This window comes from Drosophila nasuta, chromosome X (genome assembly GCF_023558535.2).
Source record: "Drosophila nasuta strain 15112-1781.00 chromosome X, ASM2355853v1, whole genome shotgun sequence".
Classification (NCBI taxonomy): domain Eukaryota; kingdom Metazoa; phylum Arthropoda; class Insecta; order Diptera; family Drosophilidae; genus Drosophila; species Drosophila nasuta.
Genome location: NC_083459.1, coordinates 131,705 through 157,335, shown reverse-complemented (window position 1 = coordinate 157,335; position 25,631 = coordinate 131,705). Strand labels below are relative to the sequence as shown.

General features: G+C 39.8%; 3 protein-coding genes across 8 annotated transcripts; all 3 read left to right on the top strand.

Moving 5' to 3' along the window:
- The first annotated feature begins 932 nt into the window (after positions 1-932).
- LOC132796469 (E3 ubiquitin-protein ligase trul-1) lies at positions 933-3,103 on the top strand. 3 transcript variants are annotated; one of them, XM_060807650.1, is made up of 3 exons: positions 933-1,063; positions 2,405-2,765; positions 2,822-3,103. In XM_060807650.1, exons 2-3 carry the CDS (start codon positions 2,542-2,544, stop codon positions 2,961-2,963), a joined length of 366 nt encoding a protein of 121 aa, XP_060663633.1. In that variant the 5' UTR covers positions 933-1,063; positions 2,405-2,541; the 3' UTR covers positions 2,964-3,103. The 3 variants fall into 3 exon arrangements, with proteins under 3 accessions (XP_060663633.1, XP_060663634.1, XP_060663632.1); XM_060807651.1 differs by lacking the exon at positions 933-1,063 and having other exon boundaries at positions 2,317-2,485; positions 2,553-2,765; XM_060807649.1 differs by lacking the exon at positions 933-1,063 and having other exon boundaries at positions 2,317-2,765.
- Positions 3,104-4,238: 1,135 nt separating this feature from the next.
- Positions 4,239-6,437, top strand: LOC132796922 (protein ultraspiracle). The gene has a single exon (XM_060808284.1). It carries the CDS (start codon positions 4,718-4,720, stop codon positions 6,233-6,235), a length of 1,518 nt encoding a protein of 505 aa, XP_060664267.1. The 5' UTR covers positions 4,239-4,717; the 3' UTR covers positions 6,236-6,437.
- Positions 6,438-9,455: 3,018 nt separating this feature from the next.
- On the top strand, positions 9,456-23,854 carry LOC132796921 (alpha-actinin, sarcomeric). 4 transcript variants are annotated; one of them, XM_060808281.1, is made up of 10 exons: positions 9,456-9,558; positions 11,302-11,468; positions 16,735-17,151; positions 17,249-17,402; positions 17,588-17,739; positions 19,855-19,947; positions 20,126-20,476; positions 20,549-20,727; positions 21,250-22,384; positions 22,465-23,854. In XM_060808281.1, the coding sequence occupies exons 2-10, from the start codon at positions 11,355-11,357 to the stop codon at positions 22,621-22,623; spliced, it is 2,754 nt and encodes a 917-aa protein (XP_060664264.1). In that variant the 5' UTR covers positions 9,456-9,558; positions 11,302-11,354; the 3' UTR covers positions 22,624-23,854. The 4 variants fall into 4 exon arrangements, with proteins under 4 accessions (XP_060664264.1, XP_060664266.1, XP_060664265.1 ...); XM_060808283.1 differs by lacking the exon at positions 17,588-17,739 and adding an exon at positions 19,123-19,208 and having other exon boundaries at positions 9,479-9,558; positions 10,933-11,468; XM_060808282.1 differs by having other exon boundaries at positions 9,480-9,558; positions 10,933-11,468; positions 17,588-17,673.
- The last annotated feature ends 1,777 nt before the right edge of the window (positions 23,855-25,631 follow it).

Genomic DNA, 25,631 nt, shown 5'->3' with positions numbered 1-25,631 from the left:
GAAATAGGTCCAATAATACGTCTAACGGTTACGTATTATTTATTAGAAATGTGCTAATATTTCATGAGTGGAAACTAACCAAAAATGTAAATTGGCAATTTCATTAAATTGAACTTTGATGTTTAACTCAATAAAATTCTCAAGCTTTTCAATGCAAACCTTCTAACATATAATATAAAAAACAAAATTGATGGAAGCCTAACAAAAGTTATAGTAAAATTACAGTATACAATTTTACAATAATAATATAATATAGTTTGAATGATGACCAGTATAATGTAATTGATATATATAGAATATCTGTAACAGTTGCTGAGTAGAAGAACAAGTATTTATATAAACAGATTCGTATTGATTTCCAAAAGTGAAATTTTCATTGATTATATATGTATAAAAAAATATATTAAAATCTATTGAATGAAAAGATTACTTACTCGGATATAAATGTTCGGTGATAGATAAGTGTGATGATGCAATTTGCTGTAGTAATCTATAGCTAAAATTCCACATCGATATCGCATTAAGGGGTTAAAACTAAAGCTGATATTATCATATAAACTGCAATACTTAAAGATTAATAAAGAAACATCATTGTTATGGTGCTGTTTGTTAATGTCGAATACACAATATTGATATAAACACGTGTTATCACTTATATATACCATTTTGATAAGCCTTTTAGTGGCTTCTTATCAATGAATGGGGAGGAACACATCTTAGCTACAGAGTTAAAGTTTGGCAAATCTCAAAATAAACACTTTTTATCAGCGGCCATTCACCTATTTGAGAGCATTTTATCGCGTGCCCCAATTCCAAATAGCAAAAAAAACAAATAATTCGTAATTGGATCTATATAGTACACTGCGTAGACTGTTATTAATTTTGAGACGTTTATATTTTATAATATTTTAGTGTAACTATTTTGTAGGAAAAGCTAATAACAATACTATGATGGACAATTTTCTAGTTAAAAAGCTTATTGGATGATGCCGCAGAATGTTTAATTCTTTTAATAAAGATTCATCATTTAAATACCGGGCCAAATATGGAGAAGAAAGTAAAGGTATGTAAATTCGAGAATTTATGTTATTTAACACAGATCACAGTTTCGGCTGGCTAAGAGTAAATTTTCAGCACATTTTTGTGTACGTATTAACAAAACCATGTTCTACAAATATACCGAAAATATCACAAAAATACTGAAATATACCGAGGGATATATTTAGTAGATCGATATACATAGTACTACATATTAAAACAAGAAAGAAAACTACCGTCGAGTGTGCTCGGCTATGCGATACCCGGTACCCATTTTTAATAAAATAAAAACAGAGCGGTATTAATTTTAAAATATACCAAATTAACAATCTGTTAAATACTGAAAAAATACCAAAGGCTATATTTGGATTATTGATATAGTACTACATTCAAAATTTGTCATAGTGAGCAAAATATATCAGATTGTCACAACTCAATTTTCAGGAATCATAAAAAATATAAATGTTATTGTAAAAATTACGCTTGTTATTTGATTGCGTACAAACATAACAAATACTGTCAAAAAAATATATATAATATATATGTATATGTAGTTATAATACCCTTTTACCCTATGGGTAGCGGGTAAAATAATTGTTTGAAGAACAATTTTAGTACTTTACTCTCCAGTCTAAGTGTACTAATATTTATGTTCAGCGAAAACAGATCCTTTCTTGTACTTGTTGTTAGTTAATCAAATAATCTGGTAATAAATATATGTATAAGTAAAAGAATGTCGCTCATAAGTTGAAGATGCTTGCTGTGTTAATCTTAAAAAGCTCCTCAAATATACCGCCAACGTCCAAAACAGCGTCATAGCCGTCAAGTTGTAAAAATGGAAAGAAAAAAAAAACATTACATTTGGCTCTTTTGGTTAACGGTGAACTGTTTAAGCATTTGTAAATTGATAAGAATCGAATTTTCTTATAATCAGCAAATAATTTCTTAAAATATATACACTTAAAATATATATACTAGCGCCAACTATTGATAAGAAATATCGGAGGTGAAAGCTAAATGGCCGTTAACTTTTTTTTGCAAATATAACGTAAATATTGCTTTCACCTCCGATATTTCTTATCAATAGTTGGCGCTAAAGTATCAAAACTTTTTTGAGTAGTATTAAATTAATACTAAATTAATACATATCGATTTACAAACACACGCTAACATTTACATATAAACGCGCATACACATGCACAAAAATGTCAACAAGCAAAAGACAGAACCATTCGATGACTGTCGCTGACAAGCTCAACTGCTTTAGATTCATCAAACCAATCGTGCTATCGATAACTGTCGATAATATTGGCCATATAAAGACAGAAAACATTGTTAACGCTTTTGACTCGGTCTAAGATAATAGGTGGCGCAATAAAAATATCAAAGCCCGCGATCACTTTGTAAATGTAAATGACAAGGATTCGCAAAGTGCAGGCGGAAAAAGGTGAAAAAGACGCAAACTGATAAGCACTGCAAAAAAGCTCATTATTATCCATAAATATGTGCGGCAGTTGGAACAGCACGATGGACAGCACCAGCGGCAATAACAGCAGAAGAACCAGCACTAGCACCAACAGCGATATTGATAACCATTCAAAAGATTACAGCAGCAGCAAAGTAAACTGCACTATTTGCTTGGAATCGTATCGATCGGTTGACAATATCTGGGGAGGCACTTGCGGTCATGTCTTCCACTGGACGTGCCTGGAGCGTTGGAAAGAAAAGTGAGTGAATGTTGTGGTGATACAGTCTGATCTCAATTTAATTTATTTTTGTCCAGCTCGGAACAATGCCCAACTTGCCGCAGTACAAGTGCCACATTCTTTCCGATTTACTTGAACTTTGATGAATCGGAATCAAATCACTTGCCCAATAAAAGCACACAAATTGAGTATAAATATGAATATGAACATGCGCTATAAAGCAGCCCTTGTGGGCTCAAAACTTCGTTGTATTACACCATACCAATTTATACATTTTTACAATTTTACAATCTATGCCGGCTGTATGCCAATGACACATGTAGGTAATAAATATTTACATATACGTACTTATATCATAGACGAGCATTACTTTCTTATTAAAAGCCAAGATTTGAATTGATTATACACCCATTTATCAAATACTACTTCATTTCCCTGTTGATATTCGAATATTTGGCGGGCAATACTACTATATTATTTCGATAACGATAGACGACTGCAGTCAATCAATTGTATTTTATGATGGCAAATTTAGTTTTAGTATTTTTGCGTACTTTGTTTGCACTGTAAACTCTGCAGTGCGTTTGAATTGGACAGCAGATCAGTAGTTCGGTAAATAAAGACAATTGCAAATACAGATAAAATTGCTACTATCAATTGTCCATCAACAATTTGATGTGTGTGCGTATGTGAGTGTGCAACAATTAAGTAATTGGTGTAAACAAACGACGCATTATAGAGTTATTTTTGCGTGAAATCAAACAAGTGCGCATGCAAGTAAGTTGCATTGTGCATTCTATAACATTTCTCTAACATTTTAATATCAAATACTACCTTGTGTAAACGAAAGCATTTGTTTGCTTGTTGTTGTTGTTATTGTTGGCATAGTTTGTTTAACCAATAATCTCGAGGAGGCTCGTACTCAGTATTGTTTTGTTGCTGCCTTGTGTGATTATTTGGGACGAGGCCGGAGCCGGAGAATTGGCGCTTTGTCCATATGTCTGTGCATGTTTGTGTGTGTGCTTACAGTTGTATTTGTAAATTTTGCATATGCCGTGTAGTGCAAGGAGGGTCGCTATTGTTTCTCTGTATGTGTGTTTTTGCGTCTGTTGCGCTAATATGTGTGTGTTCATGTTGTGCGTTTGCAAGTACAACAAAAATTGTATTGCGACAGACGCAGACAATACAGAGTTGCTTTGCGGCTCGCGCTGTGCGTTTTGTGCTTGTGGTGAGAACTCTGTTTTTTGATGGTGGTAGCACACAAATCAGGGTTGTTTTGCACTCACAAACTAAAGGCAAAAAAAAAATCAAGCAAATATTTGTCAAGCAAGCATAATTAATTTGTGCTGTTTGTGCAAAAGCAAAATCAACCAATTGTGTTTTTGTTTTGCGTTTGGTTTTGATGTGTTTTTTGCGCGCCGCAACTGCGAGCACTGGACAACACTGGTCGTCGGCTCTGGTGTGAAACCGGGTGGTGAATTGAAGTTTGCTGCTGTGGTGAACTTGCGCGTCTTTGTTGAGAAAAAAATGTCGACGCGAAAAGTATTTAATCATTAGTCAGAAAGCCTGTCTACACTTGATGCTTATTATTGTTGTTGTTGTTGCTGCTGTTATTTAGTTGTATTTTTTCGTGTTTGTGTGTGTGTTGTGTGCTGTGGCAAGAAACAGATGCAAAGCAGCAAAAGTTATGTAAATGCTGCAAACTGCAATTGTTGATGCAGCGAGGCATTAGAAATAAACTCCATACGACACGACGACACGGTGGCGCTCCTGTCGACCGCAAAGTGAAACTGCTGCAGTGGCGAAAGTCGCCAAAAACGTACACAGACACAAAACACAGCAGACAGACAAACACGCACACAGCGAATAAGCAAAATAGCGAAATAACAAAATAACAAAAAACAGCAACAAAACGAAACTAAGCGAAACGAAACAACAAACAAAACGAAGCAAAATAAGAAAGCAAGCGAAACATGGACAACTGTGACCAGGACGCTGGCTTTCGTCTGGGGCCGATAAAGGAGGAAGTGAAGCCGGACATCTCGCAGCTAAATGACAGCAACAACAGCAGCTTTTCGCCCAAGGCCGAGAGTCCCGTGCCCCCATTTCTGCAGGCCATGAATATGGCCAACGTGCTTCCCGGAGTCGGTGGCAATAACAACAACGCCAATCAAATGGCCGCCACATCACAGCAGCAGCAACAACAGCAGCAACAGCAGCAACAATATCCGCCAAATCATCCGCTGAGCGGATCAAAGCACTTGTGCTCCATCTGCGGGGACCGGGCGAGTGGCAAGCACTATGGCGTCTACAGCTGCGAGGGATGCAAGGGCTTCTTCAAGCGCACCGTGCGCAAGGATCTCACATATGCGTGCCGCGAGAATCGCAACTGCATTATCGACAAGCGGCAGCGCAATCGCTGCCAATACTGTCGCTATCAGAAGTGCTTGTCGTGCGGCATGAAGCGCGAGGCGGTGCAGGAGGAGCGACAGCGTGGGGCACGCAGCTCGGCGGCACGCAACAGCGCTGGTAGCGGCAATGCAAGTGGACTCGGTGGCGGACCCGTTGGAGGCGCAAGTGGCAACAGCAGCGGCGGGAACTTGAGTGGCAGCAATCTTGGCAGCGGCGGCGGCAGCAATCTGGGTGGCGCCTCTGATGAGTTCATGGCCAACAATGTGTCCCGCGACTTCACCATCGAACGGCTGCTGGACGCCGAGCAACGGGCAGAGACGCACAGTGGCGATCAAGCGCTCGCCTTTCTGCGGGTTGGACCCAATTCCACCGTGCAACCGGACTACAAAGGAGCCGTCTCCGCCCTGTGCCAGGTGGTGAACAAACAGCTCTATCAGATGGTAGAGTATGCACGCCTCATGCCACATTTTGCCCAACTGCCACTCGACGATCAGGTCATACTGCTGAAGGCCGCATGGAACGAGTTGCTGATCGCGAACGTCGCCTGGTGCAGCATTGTGTCGCTGGACGACTCGCTCGGCGGCATGGGGCACGGGGATAGCGCCTTTGAGCGGCGATCGCCGGTGATGCAGCCACAGCAGCTGTTCCTCAACCAGAGTTTCTCGTATCATCGCAATAGCGCCATCAAGGCGGGCGTGCATTCCATCTTCGATCGCATTCTGTCAGAGTTGAGTGTGAAGATGAAACGCTTGAATCTCGATCGACGGGAATTGTCGTGCCTCAAAGCGATCATACTCTACAATCCGGACATCAGGGGCATTAAGAATCGAGCGGACATCGAGCTCTGTCGCGAGAAGGTTTACGCCTGCCTCGATGAGCACTGTCGCGTCGAGCATCCCGGCGATGATGGACGCTTTGCTCAGCTATTGTTGCGGCTGCCTGCGTTGCGTTCGATCAGTTTGAAGTGCTTGGATCACTTGTTTTTCTTTCGCATCATCAGCGATCGGCCGCTGGAGGAGCTGTTCATTGAGCAGCTGGAATCGCAACCGCCGCCAGGATTGACGCTCAAGCCCGAATGAGTTGCAGCTGATGAGGACGAGGACGATGATGATGCGCTGTTATCGTTATCGATGTCCCTGGAAATAGATATATAGAAAAATGATCGATGATCGATTGGATCGGAATCGATTGATTGTGATTGAGTTTATGCGCATTTCTCCCCCCACTTACCCCTTTTAATTTAATATGAGATGATACTACATAAAATATAAAATATGTCATTGTTGTTTTTTTGTATACTAGAAAATGTTGCCCCCTACTCTCTCCCTCTATTTACATTTATCGCCCTATTTGCGATAAAACAAAAAAAAAATCGAAAAGGAAAACAAAACATAGTTATATGTATGTAGTACATGTATATATATACAAATATATATATATATATATATAAACATATTATATGATAAATGTAAAACATACAACTAAACTAAATCTGTAACAAGCATTGTAATTATTTCTTAAAATAATTATACCCACAAGTTATAAAATACATGCAAAATTAATATACTGTACGAATACAAATACGAATATACATTATATAGTGTTATATAGCTGTAGATTTTGCGATGTCCAAGTCGATTTCGCTGACGATGTAGATGTCGATGTTATTATAGATATAATACCCGAGAGTGTATGTGTGTGTTTGTTATTTTTGCCTTCATTTGTCCTTGTGCAAAAGAGAACGGGCGAAATTGTCCTCGAAATGATTTGGATATTTGGATGTGTTGCATTACAGTAGACACTCGCTAAGCTCACATCGCTCCACTGACGTTGCCGCCGCCGCCTCAACTTTGCCACTTTGCCAAATTCCTGAGTCTGCACAATTTATGATTTATTTAAATTTAGATGTCATAACATATGCCAATTTTCAGCTTTTCATATTTCCATTTATTTTTTTGGCAGCGGAACTTTTGGTTGAAATGCAAATAAAAAGTATATGACTTATTTTCGAGAAATTACACCTTCTATTTTAATTATCACAGTCTTATCAAATTTCAATTAGCTTCGAAAATTACCGAAATAATATTGCTGGATTTGAATTGCATTGAGAGCAGGGATCGTAAATATTATAATTGTATTAAAATATATAAGAATCTTTTTTTTTTTGTTAAAGTATAGAAAAATACCAATTGAATGTAAAATTTGGAAAAATAATTTTGATTTAAAATCACTTACCTAATATAATTTAAAAAATAAAATAAAATTGTGTTATAAAAATAAGTATTTTTATCTCTTTTTTTGTACAATGACAAGAGATAAAATATAATTTTTATCTAAAAATGCAAAAAGTTGTGAAATAATTATTAAATTTTGATTTGAAATCGTTTGTCTAATTTTAAAAATATACTAAACAAAAAAAAATTGTTTTTTTTTTATGAGGAAAATGGAAACTTAATAAATATTTCACAATTGAAAAATTAAAAAATCAAAATTTCAAATAAAGAAAATCATTCTGTTACTTGATAAAAATGTATTTTTTTCTAACTCACGCATTTATTTCAAATCGAATTCATTTTTCGATTAGAAGAATTTCAAAAGAAAATGGAAACATGTGAATAAAGTTGGGTTTACTGTAATCGAAATTTGAAATTTGTGTTGCCCCGGAAAAAAAAACACGGAACTTGTGGGAGGAAGATACGTTGCTGCTACTAGCTTCCATAGAAAGTGTGTCTGCTTTATGGCTGATCGTGAATATGAATGTATATAAACATAAAGTATGTGTGTATTGCAGGCATTTCTTTCAATTTTTATTAAATTTATGTATGTTTTGCGTCGAAATACATATTTTCAGAAATATGGTATTAACGCACAAAACGTTTAAAAATAGATATTGTTTTCGAAAAAGAACAAGAATTGCCGCGCTGACGACGCACATTATGGGGCCAAAAATAAACGATTTCGACAAGCGTTTTTTTTTTTTCTTCTTTTTTGCGACCACGTAATACCCTGTTTACACCCCCGCCCCACTCTACTTCTTCTTCTTGTTATCTGGAGGTTGAATCTAGCATTTTTGACTGTTTTTCAGCGAGAGCTTTTTTTTTGCCTACCGCTGCTTGCTCCGCTTTGCAGTCCTTTCGCACCAACACACACAGCAAAAAGCTCACACGCGTGTGTGTGTGCATTTCGAATTGCGTTAGCGCTATAAAATATTTAATCAATTTCATAAATAATCTGTCTATATGTGTATATCGCATACGTATGTATTTATTCGAGTAAATATTATATGTTCGATCTTCTGTTTTGCACGGAAAAACCAAGTGGCATGCCAATAAAAATCATGTGCTCCCCGCCCCCATCACCGCTTCCTAAGCATATTTTCGGTCCACACATACAAGTACATATGTATGTATTGGAAAAGAGTTTTCGAAGCGAAATTAACAATTTGCTATTTTTGTAGCTAGGCGGGGGCGTATGATGCGACAGCGCGACCCCGAACAGACGTGACAAACAGACAGACGAACGGACGAAGGAGCGGACAGCTCTAAGCTGACAGATACGCATTGACCATCAGCAGCAGCAGCCTCAGCAGCAACAGCAACAGCAAACAACAAGTTGTTGTTCCACACACACGTACACAAATGCACACGTAAACAGAGACAGGCGCAGGCACGCATACAATGACAGGGTGGCTCGTTTCGCTTCATTCAGCTGCAAATGCAGATGCTCTGAAGCTGTTGTTCTGCCGCTGCTCTGGCCGCTGTTGCTGCTGCCGTCGCTGCCTTGGTGTGTGCGTTCCGTTCAGTTTTCTTTGTTTTTTTTGTTGTTGCATTTCCAAAAGCTAACGGCTTTTTGCTAACAGTTTCTACCTGTTGTTGTTCTCTTTGCATTTGTACATATCGATAATTATCGAGTCTCTCTTTGGATGCCAGACAACACACACACACACATGCACACATGCATAGGCGCACTCGCGCAGCATCACTGAAACAGCACAATAACAACAATAGTGTTTGCTGGCCGAATTCATACTTTCTTCTTTGCCTTGCCACCCACTCCCACATGTATGATTCGTGTGCTTGTGTGTGTGTGCGTGCCTGTCGCTTGCAGCTGTATGTGTGTGGGTGCGCAGTGCGCACTCGCTCGTGGGATCTTCGTGTGTGTATACGAAAACGACGACGAGAGGCGATCATTGTCGTTGTCGTCGTGCATTTGCTCATGCCGTAACTGTTGTTGTTGTTATTGCTGCGTCGGCTGCTGCACAGTTTTCTTTGACTGCTGCGCTGCTGCGACGACGGCACTTCTGGGTCGTCGCACACGTACGATATTCAGTTTTTGCTGGCGCGACATCAGTTTTGAGTTAGCTATCAACGCGAGCGGGTCTTTCTCTTTGCAAGCGACAAACGTAGATATTTCCTCCAATTGTATTCATACATATTGTTTTGTTGTTTTTGTTATTGTTGCTGTTGTTGCTGTTGGTTTTTTTACATTTTTTTTTATTTTGAAAATTTTTGGTATACAAAATCTGAAAAGGAACAAAAAAAAACAAACAAAAAAAAACAACTATAATTTTCCTTTTTTTTGGTTGAAAAAATACGTACACTAAATATATAAAGATATATACATATATATCTACATATAGTATATCGATATATTGCTATAAAAAAGAAGCTTTTTCAACGAACAATTTACGAATGTGTGTGTGCGTGCGAGTGAGTGAGTCGGGTATATATGCAGGTATATATGTGAATATATATATATATGTATATAAGAATATATATTCACAAATACCCGAAAAACTACAAGTATGTATATGTATACATTTTTATATATATCAGTTTGAAAATGGCAAAAGAAAAATTATTGCTATATCTGTGCTAAATACTTTGAAACGGATCGACCCAATTATATGTATCATATATATCGCACATACATATGACATTCGTATTCAGAATCACAATCTGAACCACAGACTCAAATTCAATCCCAAACTGAGTCTGAATCAAAGTCTGAGTACTTACTCAACATCGTGATATATATATATGTATATATATATATATATATATATATATATATATATATATATATATGTATGTATGTATGTATGTGTGTGTGTGTCTGTGTGAACATTTTCAAAATTGTTTCAAATATGTACTACATCCACAATCCCATCCGATCCAATCCAATCCAATCCCTTCCCCCAGTTCCTCTCTGAACAAATACACGGGGCACATGCGTTGACGTTGACGCCGAAAATAAAACTTTTCAAAACATACTATTTTTAAAACGATACCAATACGAATCGCAACGCAACGCAACGAAATGGAAATGAAAATGAAACGAAATGGAAGCGAAACGGATTGAAACGAAACGAAGAAAAAGCGAAAATGTGAACAAAATAAATTAAGTAGCCAAATTATTGTGGGTTATACAACGTTTTTCTGCTTCTTCTCCAAATTGTTTGCGTTATTTCTTTTTGATTTTTATGAACACATATGTTTTTACATATTTTTTGTCACCAATCAAATTTTGTTGACCGAAGATCTACAATTCGCATTCATCGATCGCACTAACAAGCTGTCTTTGAAATAATCGATCACTGATCGATGAACCTTTCTTATGGCGAGACCCTTTAAAGTCGCCCCTCAATATATTTGTTGTGCACTTTACGTCTCCATTTCGTTTTCATTTACATTTTCGTTTCCGTTTCCGTTTATGAAATTATCTATGGGTGATCGCTAATGAAAATATTTGTGCTATTCACTCTCGCATATTGCAGATTAATTTTTAAGGATCATCTACGAACGAACTACCCTCCGCCCCCTCTCACCAGATACATACATTGCACTGTTCTCTATTGTTGTTCTTGTTTGTGATCGATCCCCCCTACACCCTTGAATAAGTTCTATGCCCAACTTCGAACGATCCATTTGCGAATTCGAATCGAATTGATAAAGAAGCAGAATTAAGCTTAAAACAGTTTTGCACACCCACACACACACCCACACACACATACACACAAGCAGCAACTGCAACTGTTGATAACAAAAACAAAACAAAAAACAAAAAAAAGCAACAAAAAAGAAAAGAAAAAACAAAATAATCGAGATATAATAACGAAAAGTGTGCAACCCCTTCAATCGAACAGCAGCGACAGCAACTGCACCACCAGCAACTGCACCGTAAAAAAACAGCCACAACATGATGATGGAGAACGGACTCTCCATGGAGTACGGAGATGGCTATATGGAGCAGGAGGAGGAATGGGAGCGCGAGGGATTGCTTGATCCGGCGTGGGAGAAGCAACAGAAGAAGGTGAGTGTGACCAAAACATGCATTACTTACACTTACTTCCTGTTATTCATGAATTAATTGGGTTGGCCGTTGGCCATTAGCCATTAGCCATTGGCCATTGACCATTGACCAGTGCTGCCAACTTGATTTCGAGATTTAATTAGAGATGACAAATTGATTGCCATCGATGTTATCGACTATTCATATTGAATGTGTAGAATTGAGGCGGCGAAGAAGCAAAGTCGAATTTACCATAGTCGAGAAATATAAAATGTATGCGATCGTCAGTAGTTTCTATAGCTGACATATAGAGTATAGAGTATATACTCTGATGTAGATATAGCATATATACATACATACATCAGTAGAAGACATACAATATATACATACATACATACATATATCCGTTTGTATATGTAGATGTTTCTTCGATTATGTTTCAATATTTGTGAGGCGGCGAGCCAGTAGCCGACGAAAAGCTCAGCGCACAATTTAAAAATAGATTCGTTTCATGGTTCTTTTCTTAAATGTTTGAAATATGTTGAACAAAAATAAGTGTTTTTTTATTTGCTCTGCCTGGTGGCTGACTTTGGCTGCTTGCTCTTCTTCTACATAGTTGCTGTTGTTGTTGTTGTTGTTGTTGTTGATGATGATGGCAGTGGTTGCCTTGGCATCAGGAATATCGTTCGACACACAATCATTTATCACTGGAAACCTCAATTTCTGTCTTATTCTGTCTGTTGTTGTTGCTGTTTGCGCTGTTTTGACAATACCTGCTAAGGCCATGTCTAGCGATAGAACAAACGCCCCCCACGCACCCACCCGCAATCCCCTCGCCCACTCAATTAGCCACCCACCACAAAGCCCCCGAACCGAAGTCAACGCCAAACAATCTACCGAAGGTTAAACACAATGTTCTCCATTCAATTATGTTGTGCTTGCACTTGACTCCCCTCAGCTCACCTCAGCTCACCTCACCTCACCACCCCATACTTAAATGAGTACTCACCTCTCGCTCACTCTCTTTCTCCTCTTTCAACGGCATTTGTCGTCGCTGTTTGTCTTGTTCTGTTTTCAACGGAAGCGGCTGCCGTTACTGTGCAACAACAATAACAAATAACATGCTGCCACTGTTTAAATAGTTGTTAGATATGACTCAATGGCAGCTTCCCAGCTGCAGCTCCTTTCCTCCTCCTCTCCCCCACCTGCTCGATAAGCTTTTCAATCAGTGGGTCATGAATCTTCCCCTTCCCGCTGCGAACATTTTACACTGCCTCTTGATAAATTGGCAAATGATGTTTATACCTGTTCCACTTTTAATAGCAGGGTATTGCAACTTGGTGTAAAAACATCAACTAAATAAGTATTCTCCTCTTTAGTCGCATAAATCTCAGTGACTTTTAGAGCTAAAGCTTCTAAATTCGAGAGACATTTATGCCTAATTCGTAACTTGATAATGCTCACTTCCTGTTCAATCGAATCGAATCGAAAAATAGAAAATCGTTTCTTTTTTAGCTTATTTAATAACTGCATATCAAAATAATGTTTTTACTATCGCTAAAAAATGTCTTGGCTGACAAATTTCAAATAGTTTCATAACGATCGCATAACTTATTTTATTCCAGGCTCTTTTAGAGGTCTCATAAAATTGAATTTCGGGTATCTAACGTTTGAAAATTCTCGATTATATATTTGGGTACTGCTCTTTTTGTTGGGTTTTCTTTTGTTTTTAATCTTTTTGTGAGCAAATGAAGCGCATCAAATGCTTCAATATTGTTAATTAGCCAGCCAAAGTCCCCCGTCTGCTTCTTCTTGCCGCAGATATTTATATACATAATTCTAAAAATTGCTAAAAAGCGTATATGTATATGCATTAAAAAAGAAAAATTCGGTAAATTTAGTGCAAGGTTGTGGTTTTGACACGCCGATGAATGGGTTGGTGAGGGGTAGACGGAGGGGAGGGGCAGACAATTTACAAATATAAATAGCCAGCAATATTATGAAGCGCTGCAATTTCCACATACAAACACACGCACACACACACACACACACACATAGCAATGCACCTGCAATGCTCCTGGCCAAAGAAAATTGTTGATTTCAAACAATTTTGATTTTTGAGCTTGACACACTCGCTGGGGGCAACCGTGAACAAGAGAGTGGGATGGAGGGGGAAGGGGGCGGCGAGTACTTGTATCAACTAGTTGATCTATATATACATTTCGTAATCGTAAATTACCGCACCATAGAATTTCGTCTCGTCATTATAAAAGACGCAGCAGCAGTTGAAATAATGAAAGCAGCAAATTGTTGTTGTTGTTGTTGTTATGGTTGATGTTGTTTCATGTGTTTACATTGGCCAAAATGGAAGGCTGATGACTGTGTGAACAAGCGCGCTACTTTGCTCTGCACTGTGTGTGGTTTAGTGTGGTGTGGTGGGAGGTGGGCGGTGAAAGGTGTGGTGGGTTTTGGGGCAGCTGTGCAGGTGTGTAGGCGTAGGCTGTTTTGTTGTTTTGTTTGCGATGACTCTCACTCTCTTTCTCTCTCTCTATCTCTCCTCACTCTCGATCTTTTTTCGTTCGCTTGGCCAACTGTCCCTGTGTGAGTGTACATACATATGTGTGTGAATGTGATTCAACAGCAGCCTATGCGTCATCCACATTGCAGCATACATTTTGTGTGAGTGTGTGATTGTGCAGAGGTTATACTGCTGTGAGTGTGTGTGTGCGTGCCTCAGGTGTTAGACATTTGCCAGCTGGCAGGATTGCCATAGACAATGACTTAACTAAACGTGTGCACTGAAGCGACAATAACAAATCATTTTTTTGCGCTTTTTGGTTTTTGACAACGGATCAACAACATTTGATAGCTATTTATCGATATTCGCTTGTCGATTATTTGTGTAGCGCAACTAAAATGCGAAAGCATCTTTTCTCGCTCTTGCTCTTCACCCCATTACGCCGCCTGACTGTCTCTCTATGTCCGTGTGTGTGTGTGTGTGTGCGAATGAGTCCATGCTATGAGGCCGCCTCAAATTACATTCAGCTAAAAATGGTGTGTGCCAGAGCGAGTGCGCGTAGCTGAAGAGCTTTTTACCGAAAGCTCCCGCCATCATCGCTGTCGTTAGCGTTGGCGTCTGTTAGACTTGTGCTTGTATTTTATTTGGGCTTTTTTGTTGTTTTTGTTATTTTGACGCGTGCGCAATTTGCGTCGTGAGAACCAATGACCGATTGCTCAATCGCAAAGAGATCAGAGATGCCTTAATAGCAGAGCAGAGCAGAACAGAACAGACAGCAAGCTTGAATAGCTTGAAAATCGCTGCCTGATAACGGCTTTGACTGCAGCTAAAACTCAAAGCGGCAGCAAAAACAGAAGAAGAGGAAGACATTCAAACGGGTTGACGACGGAATGCGGCAGGCACTTAGCCCCACACACACATACATATGTATGTTGTGTGTGTGTAGCTAACTAGCTAGCGGGAAGCGCCAACGACTCGTTTGGCAACGCAGCATTGAGACAGCGGCTTATCCCCTCTCTCTCTTTGTCCACACCATCAATGTGTGTGTATGTTGTGCTCTCTTTCTACTGCACTGCTGGCCTAGTTGAACGTGTTATTGTTTGTGTGCTTAATGTAATGCAGAGGTAATCTGTCTGTCCCCAGCGCCCGTTTTGATACACACACACAAACACACAAACACGAATACACCCAGGCAGACTGACTTAAGAGCGATTTGCATTAACAGTTGCATTTCTTGTTCTTGTGCTGCTGCGGCTGCCCGGTTTGCTGTTTGTCGTCTGTCGTCTTCTAAGCTCGTCTTACAGCCTCAGGCCTCAAGCAGCAGCGACAAAGCGACAGCGCCACAATCTCAACTTGGTTTGATTCGAAAACTGTCACTGTCCCATTGTCTCACGCACGCATGTGTAACTGTAAGCAGCTAAATGGGCAATAAAGCAGCCAAAGCAGCCCGACTTTGTTCCCATTTATTTATCATTCGTCTTTCATTTACTTTTCCAACATAATTTTCCCAGCTTAGTGACGGGCAAAGTGAAAGACAGCAGAAAAATATTGTGTATGCATATAGATGGGGATGGCTTACCATCCCTACGACGTTCTAATCTAGCGGTTGTCCATTGTTATGCATATCGATATATGTGAACCTTTATCGATATGTGTTACGCATTTGTAAATCATGTCCGCTGCTTTCCTTTTCACTGTTTGTTTCGATCATTGAGTTGAGTTTTGGATGCCCAGCTGAATGGTTTCACACTCACAGGCACACACACAGTCTCATTACTGTGGCCCAGCTGCATTTGGCGGGCGTGTGGGCGTGCCATGCCCAACAACAATAACAAAACAATGCAACTCATATACAAGTTGTAAATTTACAAGCACCAAAAACGCAGACAGCAGCGTCGGCGCAACTCCAAAATAATGAAGTGTGTGCAAAAAAAAACTGGTTTATTTATTGTTTGAATGTATGGCTATACACATGTACACGGACACACACTTACATACACATGCACATTGTCTTTTTCTTGTTTTCTCTTTGTTCTTGCTGTCTGTCCCCATTCGGTGAAAAATAACTGCAACTGTCAGCCGCAGTCGCGGTCGGCGTCGCCGTTGTTCTTGTTGTTGTTGTCGTTATCGGTGCATTTGCCGTCACAGCAGCAGCAGCCTTGCCAGACCGGCAAAAGTGCTTGTGGCTGAGCTTTTTTGTTCTTCAGGGTCTCAACTTAAAGAAAGTTGGGGCTGTCTAAACTCCTTTTCCACTTCCTCTTCCCCTTTCCCTTTTTTATGATCTCTTCCGCAGCTCCCCAAATTTTAGGAAATAAACAATGTTGAGCTCGATTTATATTCGATATTCTTGGCTAGAAGAAAACCATTAATATTGATATAATATGTAGGTATACAATAATGGGTAATTCACTGATATACTTATGTATGTATTTCACTAGTCCTTAACTGTAAAATAGGACAATTGATTATTTTTATTTTAACTGATATGTCAGTTCCTTGTACTTAAAAGCTTGTTCAAATCATTCAATTCTTTAAGAGAAGATCACTCTGAGAATTGTCTTAAAATGTTCTATTTATAGCTACCACAATAATTATTATTATTAACGATATTTATACAGATATGATAATTTTGTTGGTAACTTTAATGAATTGATTTGTGGTTAAGAAGTATTTTCTCATTATGTTAGGAGTCTCTATAAGTAAATTGCTTAGAATCAGAATACAACTAAAATATATTTGTAATCTTGTAACATCCGTTGCGCTCTTCAGACATTTACCGCGTGGTGTAACAGTCATTTGCGTAAGGCCGGCACTGCCATCGACAACATCGAGGAGGACTTCCGCAATGGCCTCAAGTTGATGCTGCTGCTGGAGGTGATTTCCGGCGAGACTCTGCCCAAGCCCGATCGCGGCAAGATGCGTTTCCACAAAATCGCCAACGTGAACAAGGCTCTTGATTTCATCGCATCAAAGGGCGTGCATCTGGTGTCGATTGGTGCCGAGGAGATCGTCGATGGCAATCTCAAAATGACGCTGGGCATGATCTGGACGATCATCCTGCGTTTCGCCATTCAGGACATCTCCGTCGAGGAGATGACCGCCAAGGAGGGTCTGCTGTTGTGGTGCCAGCGCAAGACGGCGCCCTACAAGAACGTCAACGTACAGAACTTCCATCTGTCCTTCAAGGTAAGTGTCTGTGTGATGAAATCGTGAATCTATACTACATACATGTAACATATATTGCGAATATATTAGTCTAATATAATGCACACAATCTATTTAGGACGGTTTGGCCTTCTGTGCGCTCATCCATCGTCATCGCCCAGATCTGATCGACTATGCCAAGCTTTCCAAAGACAATCCGTTGGAGAATCTGAACACTGCCTTCGATGTTGCTGAGAAATATCTTGATATTCCAAGGATGTTGGATCCAGATGGTATGTTCGCAGTCATTTCCTTTTGTATATTCCAGCTTCATCATCTAAGCTAGCTCTTAAGATAAGTGATTTTTGATGACTTAGGCAGTATTTTCTAGCGTAGGATCAGTTAGTTTTAATAATAATGATAATGCTTCAATTCTCTCTTACAACAACGAACAACAACAACCGCGAATCGATGACAGATTTAATCAACACTCCAAAACCGGATGAACGTGCCATCATGACGTACGTCTCCTGCTACTATCACGCCTTCCAGGGAGCCCAACAGGTTGGAAATGTGACGCATGTACCCGAACCCACAAGACAATACACCTACGTCCCGAATAATTACAATGTGACTAAACTTCACATCTCGATACACATAAATATGAACTATATATACTATATATATTCCATTTCTCGTTCGCATATGCCTATATGCAATACTATATATATTGCAGTTTTTGTTTTTTTGGAGACAAACAAAAAAAAAACATGAAATCCCCAAAAAAATACCGCCAACCGCCGCCAAAGAATGCGCTTCGTCTTCTTGTTTGTTTTCGATGTATTAACGCCAATAATACACAACAAAATAACTCAAACACTGATCTCTAGATGGATATATATGACATACGTATATATATGATATATACTCAAGGAGTATATACTGCAGACCACATCTCTGTACACAGTGTGTGCGCTTTATGCTGTGCCCAGCAAGCGATTTAACTAACCCATTCTCCCCGTACTAATACGATGAGAGATCTGCCGCATTGGTATTGGTGAGCTTTCAAAAAAAGCAAAAGCTCACGCAGTTCTCCATCTCTCTCGCTCCTGCGCATGTTGCATCTGATCCATTTGCTCTCTGCTCTGCTCTCTCATGTTATGTTATTGATTACTGTATAATATATTTATGTATATGTATTACTCTATGTACTTATTATTGTGACTCTTTGAGCTCAGATCATGCTTGAATTATGCACCATTGTGAATCGTATCCAAGCGTGCTTTGAGCTCAAGTCCAATGCGTTAATCCCTAGGCATGCTTTAAGTTATGATTATTAAGCTACTAACTCGCTCAATATCAGATATACTATTTATTATATTAATATGCCCTGTAAGGAAAGTTCATGTCCGGAGAGGAATTGTAAATGAAGGTAGAAATAAAGTGAGAAAGGTCAAGAAAATGTAAACTTCGCGCTAGGATCGATGATAAAACGAATTTAAATCAACTTCGCCTAAATAAAATTAAAATTGAAAAAAACAATATCGAAAGTATTAAAAAAGAGGCGTCAATTTAAGTAATATCCATTAATCGGGGATTTCTGATTTTGAGTTTGTGAAATATGTACATAAATATCTGCAGATCGGCATATTATATTACTATGAGTACTATTTGCATATTGAGCGTTTACTTGCTAAGTTGTGTTCATGATATGCTTGCCCGAAGACTAACCGACAAATAATTCAATTTTGTATGTTTGTTGCTTTTTCTCTTTCTCTCTCTCTCTTTCTCTCTCGCTGTCGCTCTGCACTGCAATGTTCATCAACAACAACTACAACAACAACTACAATACTCTGCTACTGCTCTCGCTACAACAACAAAACGATAACGATAATGATAACGATAATGCTACAACATCAACAACACACCACCACGATCACCAAACACCAAAACAATCAAACCAACAAAAATACAAAATATATACCACCATACCACATCATTGATCTCATGCAGACTTGCAGAATACTGCGCTGCCCGATGAGAGAGCTGTCATGACCTATGTATCATCGTATTATCACTGTTTCAGTGGCGCCCAAAAGGTCTGTTACACCCCCATTCCCATTTCCATTTGCCATCACTACTGCTGCCCACTGCTCCTTATCTCTGCCTCAACATCTATTGAATCTCTCATATCAACATTTCTTTGCCATTGGTGCAATTTTGTTATCGACAGCCTATCCATAGTTCAGCTCGCACTCTCCCATCTCTCTATCTCTCTCCCTCATTGTCTGATACATGAACACAAACACTCACACGCTATTCGCTACTCGCCACACGCTATTCGCAACTCGTTACACTGTCGACGGTGCGCAAGGATACGCGAGGAAGAGGAAAAACACCAATTGGCAAATGATCCTTGAGAGCTGCTTGGAACACTGCTTGCCTGTCTGCCTGCCTGCTTCCCTAAAGGGCTTTTTCAATTCAATTAATATTCAATTTCAACTAATGCGACTTTCGTTACGCTCCGTTTCGTTTCGTTCCGTTCCGTTCCCCTTCCTTCCCGTTACGTTTTTGTATTGCTCGTTCTCGTTCGTTCGTCTCGTCTCGTTCTCGTTTTGCATTCCGAAAATTCTGAGTTTGGTTGTTTTGCGTTTGCGTAAATCCCCAACACTCAGAGTAATTGGGCTGGAGAGTGACAAAGTCTTTGCTAATCACACCTTCTACCTACGTTCACAATCGATACAGGCGGAAACGGCTGCAAACCGTATTTGCAAGGTGCTCAAGGTCAACCAGGAGAATGAGCGTCTCATGGAGGAGTACGAACGTCTGGCCAGCGATGTAAGTTGCACGCTTTAAATTGATCTAGCGAGTGATATTGCTACTCGTTGCAATGATTACAAGGATGCATTCTCCAATGACTCGTTGCAACTTGTGAACTCGCTCGAAAGCTGATCACTCATTTCGCTTTCACGTTTAATTGCATTCGGCATTCCTTTCTGCTCTCCTTCGCGTATAGCTGCTGGAATGGATCCGTCGCACCATGCCATGGCTCAACTCCCGCCAGGCGGACAACTCGCTGGCCGGAGTACAGAAGAAGCTTGAAGAGTACCGCACGTACCGACGCAAGCACAAGCCACCACGTGTTGAGCAGAAAGCAAAACTCGAAACTAACTTTAACACTCTGCAGACGAAGCTGCGTCTGTCCAACCGTCCAGCCTACTTACCCACCGAGGGCAAGACAGTGTCTGACATCTCCAACTCATGGAAGGGTCTCGAGCTCGCCGAGAAGGCCTTCGAGGAATGGCTGCTCGCCGAGACCATGCGCCTGGAGCGTCTCGAACATTTGGCCCAGAAGTTCAAGCATAAGGTGAGCGCCCAACGCTTTGTAATCTTCGAGCAATCGTAACAGCTTTCATCATCTCTCTCTCTGACTTCGTAGGCCGATGCCCATGAGGACTGGACCCGCGGCAAGGAAGAGATGCTGCAGTCCCAGGACTTCCGTCAATGCAAGCTGAACGAGCTGAAGGCCCTCAAGAAGAAGCACGAAGCCTTTGAGTCTGATCTGGCCGCCCACCAAGATCGCGTCGAACAAATTGCCGCCATTGCCCAGGAGCTCAAGTAAATTTGCTTTCCTTTCACAAGTTCCTCCCCATGCTCTCTCCTCAAACTGTCGCTCAATTGTTTGTCCAATTACTAATCCAATGCTTACCTCGGACGCTCCCATTCGTTATGGGCGAACTACACAAAGTGTGAGGTTAGGTTAAACGATCATAGATAACTTTCAAACGTTCTCATCACATTGTAATCGACGGGGGGAATTTAGCAGTTCAATGTGCTTTTCAACGATCAGCTGCAGATTTGCATTACTCATTGTTATTCACAATAGTTCTCGTCTCGATGATCATTTTGAGTGTTAGTTGAATTATTTTCCCGCATAATCAACGTTCATTTTTATCGACAGAAGAACCTTGATCTTCTAAACCATCTTGTCATGAACATCAATTAATGGTTTTAATTTGAAACCGATCTTCATCGATCTTTACCTCATTTCAATATCATTAGGGATATCATCCGTATTCGTTAAATGATCATTTGGAGAAAGATGTCGTCTAACTTCTCTTCTCACGTTCTCTGCTACAGCACTCTGGAGTACCACGATTGCGTGTCGGTTAACGCACGTTGCCAGCGCATCTGCGATCAGTGGGATCGTCTCGGTGCCCTAACCCAGCGTCGTCGCACCGCCTTGGATGAGGCTGAACGCATTCTGGAGAAGATCGATATCTTGCATTTGGAGTTTGCGAAGAGGGCGGCGCCATTCAACAACTGGTTGGACGGCACACGCGAGGATCTGGTCGATATGTTCATTGTGCACACCATGGAGGAGATTCAGGGTCTGATCCAAGCGCACGATCAATTCAAGGCGACACTCGGCGAAGCCGACAAGGAGTTCAATTTGATTGTGAACCTGGTGCGTGAGGTCGAATCGATTGTCAAGCAACACCAGATACCCGGTGGCCTCGAGAATCCCTACACCACGTTGACCGCCCACGACATGACACGCAAGTGGAGCGATGTTCGTCAACTGGTGCCACAGCGCGACCAAACGCTGGCCAACGAGTTGCGCAAGCAGCAGAACAACGAGATGCTGCGTCGCCAGTTCGCCGAGAAGGCCAACACCGTTGGACCCTGGATCGAGCGTCAAATGGATGCGGTCACAGCCATCGGTATGGGACTGCAGGGTTCGCTGGAGGATCAATTGCATCGTCTGAAGGAGTACGAGCAGGCGGTGTATGCCTACAAGCCAAACATCGAGGAGCTCGAGAAGATCCACCAGGCCGTCCAAGAGTCGATGATCTTTGAGAATCGCTACACGAACTACACGATGGAAACGCTGCGCGTTGGCTGGGAGCAGTTGCTGACCTCGATCAATCGCAACATCAACGAGGTGGAGAATCAAATACTGACACGCGACTCCAAGGGCATCAGCCAGGAGCAGCTGAACGAGTTCCGCTCCAGTTTCAATCATTTCGATAAGAATCGCACCGGTCGCTTGACGCCCGAGGAGTTCAAATCGTGCCTCGTCTCGCTGGGCTATTCGATTGGCAAGGATCGTCAGGGTGACCTGGACTTCCAGCGCATCTTGGCTGTCGTCGATCCCAACAACACCGGCTACGTGCACTTTGATGCCTTCCTCGACTTTATGACCCGCGAGAGCACCGACACCGACACTGCCGAGCAAGTCATCGATTCCTTCCGAATCCTGGCCGCCGACAAGGTAAGCGAAGATCGAACTATACTTGAATTTCATTTTGAATCTTGACTTACATCTCTTTCCTTTCTCTCGCTTACCTCTAGCCATACATATTGCCCGATGAGCTGCGCCGTGAATTGCCACCAGATCAGGCCGAATACTGCATCCAGCGCATGCCACCATACAAGGGACCCAATGGCGTGCCCGGCGCCCTGGACTATATGTCGTTCAGCACAGCTCTCTATGGCGAGACCGATTTGTAAAGCAACGCCACCCAACACCACTAACACCCCTCCCCATCCACCCCCCTACTCAAAGCTCTCCCATGTGCCGTGGAGCAGAGAGATCATATAATAATTGATAAATTTTAATAATGATAATATTAATAAACATAGATTTATTATTATACTACACTCGTAAAGGTAACTTCAAACAAAACAAAAAAGAATAAGAAAAAGAAAACAAGAGCAAACAACAACAAAAAAGATGCAAAAATGAACATATTATAATTTCGAGCGAATTATATATATTGTATATCTCGATGTATGCCATCTTCGACATACTACGTACATCTTTAAAAAGCCGATTGTTAAATAGCAAAACAAACAACAAATGCATATCGAATATCCAACAAAGAAAAAAGAAAACTACAACAACAACTACAAAACGTCTATAAAACATTATTTTTTGAAATTTTTGTTAATAAAACAAACAAAACAAAAAATCAACAAAAACAACAACACAACAACAACAAAGAAAAACAAAGCAAATGCTAAAAACAAAAACAAATTCTAAAGTTAATCAAAGAAAGCATATTGTAATATGATCCTTGAGGAAACAGTGAGAAAGAGCAAAAATGGAGAGAGAGATAGAGAGAGAGAGAGATAGAGAAAGAGAGAGCAGCTAGAAGAGAGAAGAACTAGAGGCACAACCAAACAGAGAGAGATAGAGCGAGCGACAGAGAGATAGGTAACATAGTTAGAACAGCGCAAACGATACAAATTTCTTGGCGAAGAATCGAGCAACATTTTATTGACTTCCCCCGAGTGTAGCGATCACTAGAGAGACACAGTGAGGGAGAGACGGAGAGAGAAAGAGAGAGAGCGAAATAGAAAGAGAGGAGGAGTACAGGCATAGCTGGCTTAGTGAAGAGGATAAAAAGGAGATTAAAGAGATGATATGAGAAAACAGCCAATAAACTAAACTATTTATATACATATGTAGCTATTTATTCATCGAAATGAAATCAAACTACTCGTATACATATTTATTATTCATACTACATACATACATATATTTATTTTATTTCCTAGAATTTCACAATTTCAGCACTCGATACTAACACATTACAAATTTAACATTAAACAAATCAAAAAAAAACGAATTACAAATCAAGAATCCTAATGATTTCTATCCATTTCATATGCATATATATACACACACACACACACACACAAACATATACGAGAAAGTGAAATAAAATGATTATTTGGTGATATTGTGTTTTAATATACATCGCCAATTTCACTTGGAATCTTCTCTTGAAACGTATTTTACAATCGAACCGATTCATCATGAATTTTACATCGCTTTCGATGAACTCTAAGGATTGCAAATCGATCGTTCGCTTCTATCATTAACCATATAATACTGACAAGTCACTCAGTGCTGAAGACAACTCTTTTATTGCAGCGAATAGAACTTCATAGCATTTGGCGGATTTTGTTTTTCCAATTTGAACTGAAGTTTGGCAACTGTGCGACCAACGACTACCGCAATTCACTTTTTTTTCCTTGTTTTTCTTGGCGACGAATGTTTACGACTGAAATGTCTTTGCAATTTTGTGAATTCTGAGCAGAAAGTGCGATGAATGCATTTCGAATATAATTTATTGCTGCATGGCGCATCATGAAAGAAATCGAAATCTCCAAATATTCATAGTTTTCCTATATTTTTCCAACAGCAAAAGCAGGAGGAATGAGGCCGAAGCATTTACATTTTGCGATGCCCATATCGACATTTTAAATGGCGAACTTGTTTACAAACCGCATTCGTGGATTCAAAAAGTCCTTACATTTTTTAATAAAACAGGCACAGTTAAGTCTAAGCTACGTTCTGATAGGCGGCCGAAGCTGACCGATCGTGAAAAGCGGAATGTTTTGAAGGAGGTGGGGCGTAATCCAAGGGTAGCGAAAATTAGCCAAGACATACAACAGAACCAAAAGAAGGATTTACATAGATGATGAGACAGTTCGCAAAATTTAGAAATTAGAATTTTCATGCCTGAGTTGCGCAAAACAATCCTTCATATCGCCCGTCAATAAAAAAACAGCGCGTGGAATTTCAAAAAAATGCATCCAAGATCCTTTGCCTTTTGGACAAAGTAATTTTTAGTGATCAGAGCAAATTCGGCATAAAAGAACGAAAATCTGACACCTTGATGTTCAAAACCCTTTGCCAACAGTTAAAAGCTCGGTGCTCAGTGGATCCGACAGAGGCAAAAAATGATGAAAATATATAACATCGAATTGAAACAAAATAAAGACACATTGTCTCTTAAATGTATAAGTTTATCAATGATAAACCTGATTTTTCTAAAAATCTATCAGTATATTCTAAAAATAGCATTAAACTCATGAACACATGTTTATTTAATTTGCTTTAATAAGCTTTTTCCCATCTGCTAATCGCACTTTAAAGAGAACAAACTTTGGCTGTAGTGCTCCAACATTAATTATTTAAAATTAATATTAAAGCTAATGGTATTTATTTAGTCAATATGTTAATAATTAACTTTCCTATAAACGTTTATTTCGTAAAACTAATTTTGGCGACTTTAATCTATTGTTTTAATTGTGTTCTAGAAAAGTCCAGAAAGTCATTGTGTTCGTCTTACTTTTCGGGTGGTAAGTGTTTTTTAAATTAGATACGGAAATTTGCAAATATGTGTTTACTATTAAATACATACATACATATGGTATATTGACGTCATCCAAGTTGATTCTTTCCTGTGTAGTTGCATTGTATTCTTCCTGCATGGTCGTGTTTTTGCAAATATATTTATTTATAATTTTATATTGTAATTCATATTTGTTATAATTAATATTTCATTTTGGTAGGTGCATCCCATAAATGTGTATTTTTGCCTCTAAGTTTATACCCGCTACCCATAGGGTAAAAGGGTATTATAACTTTGTGCCGGCAGGAAATGTATGTAGCAGGTAGAAGAAGGCATCTCCGACCCTATAAAGAATATATAGGCTTGATCAGC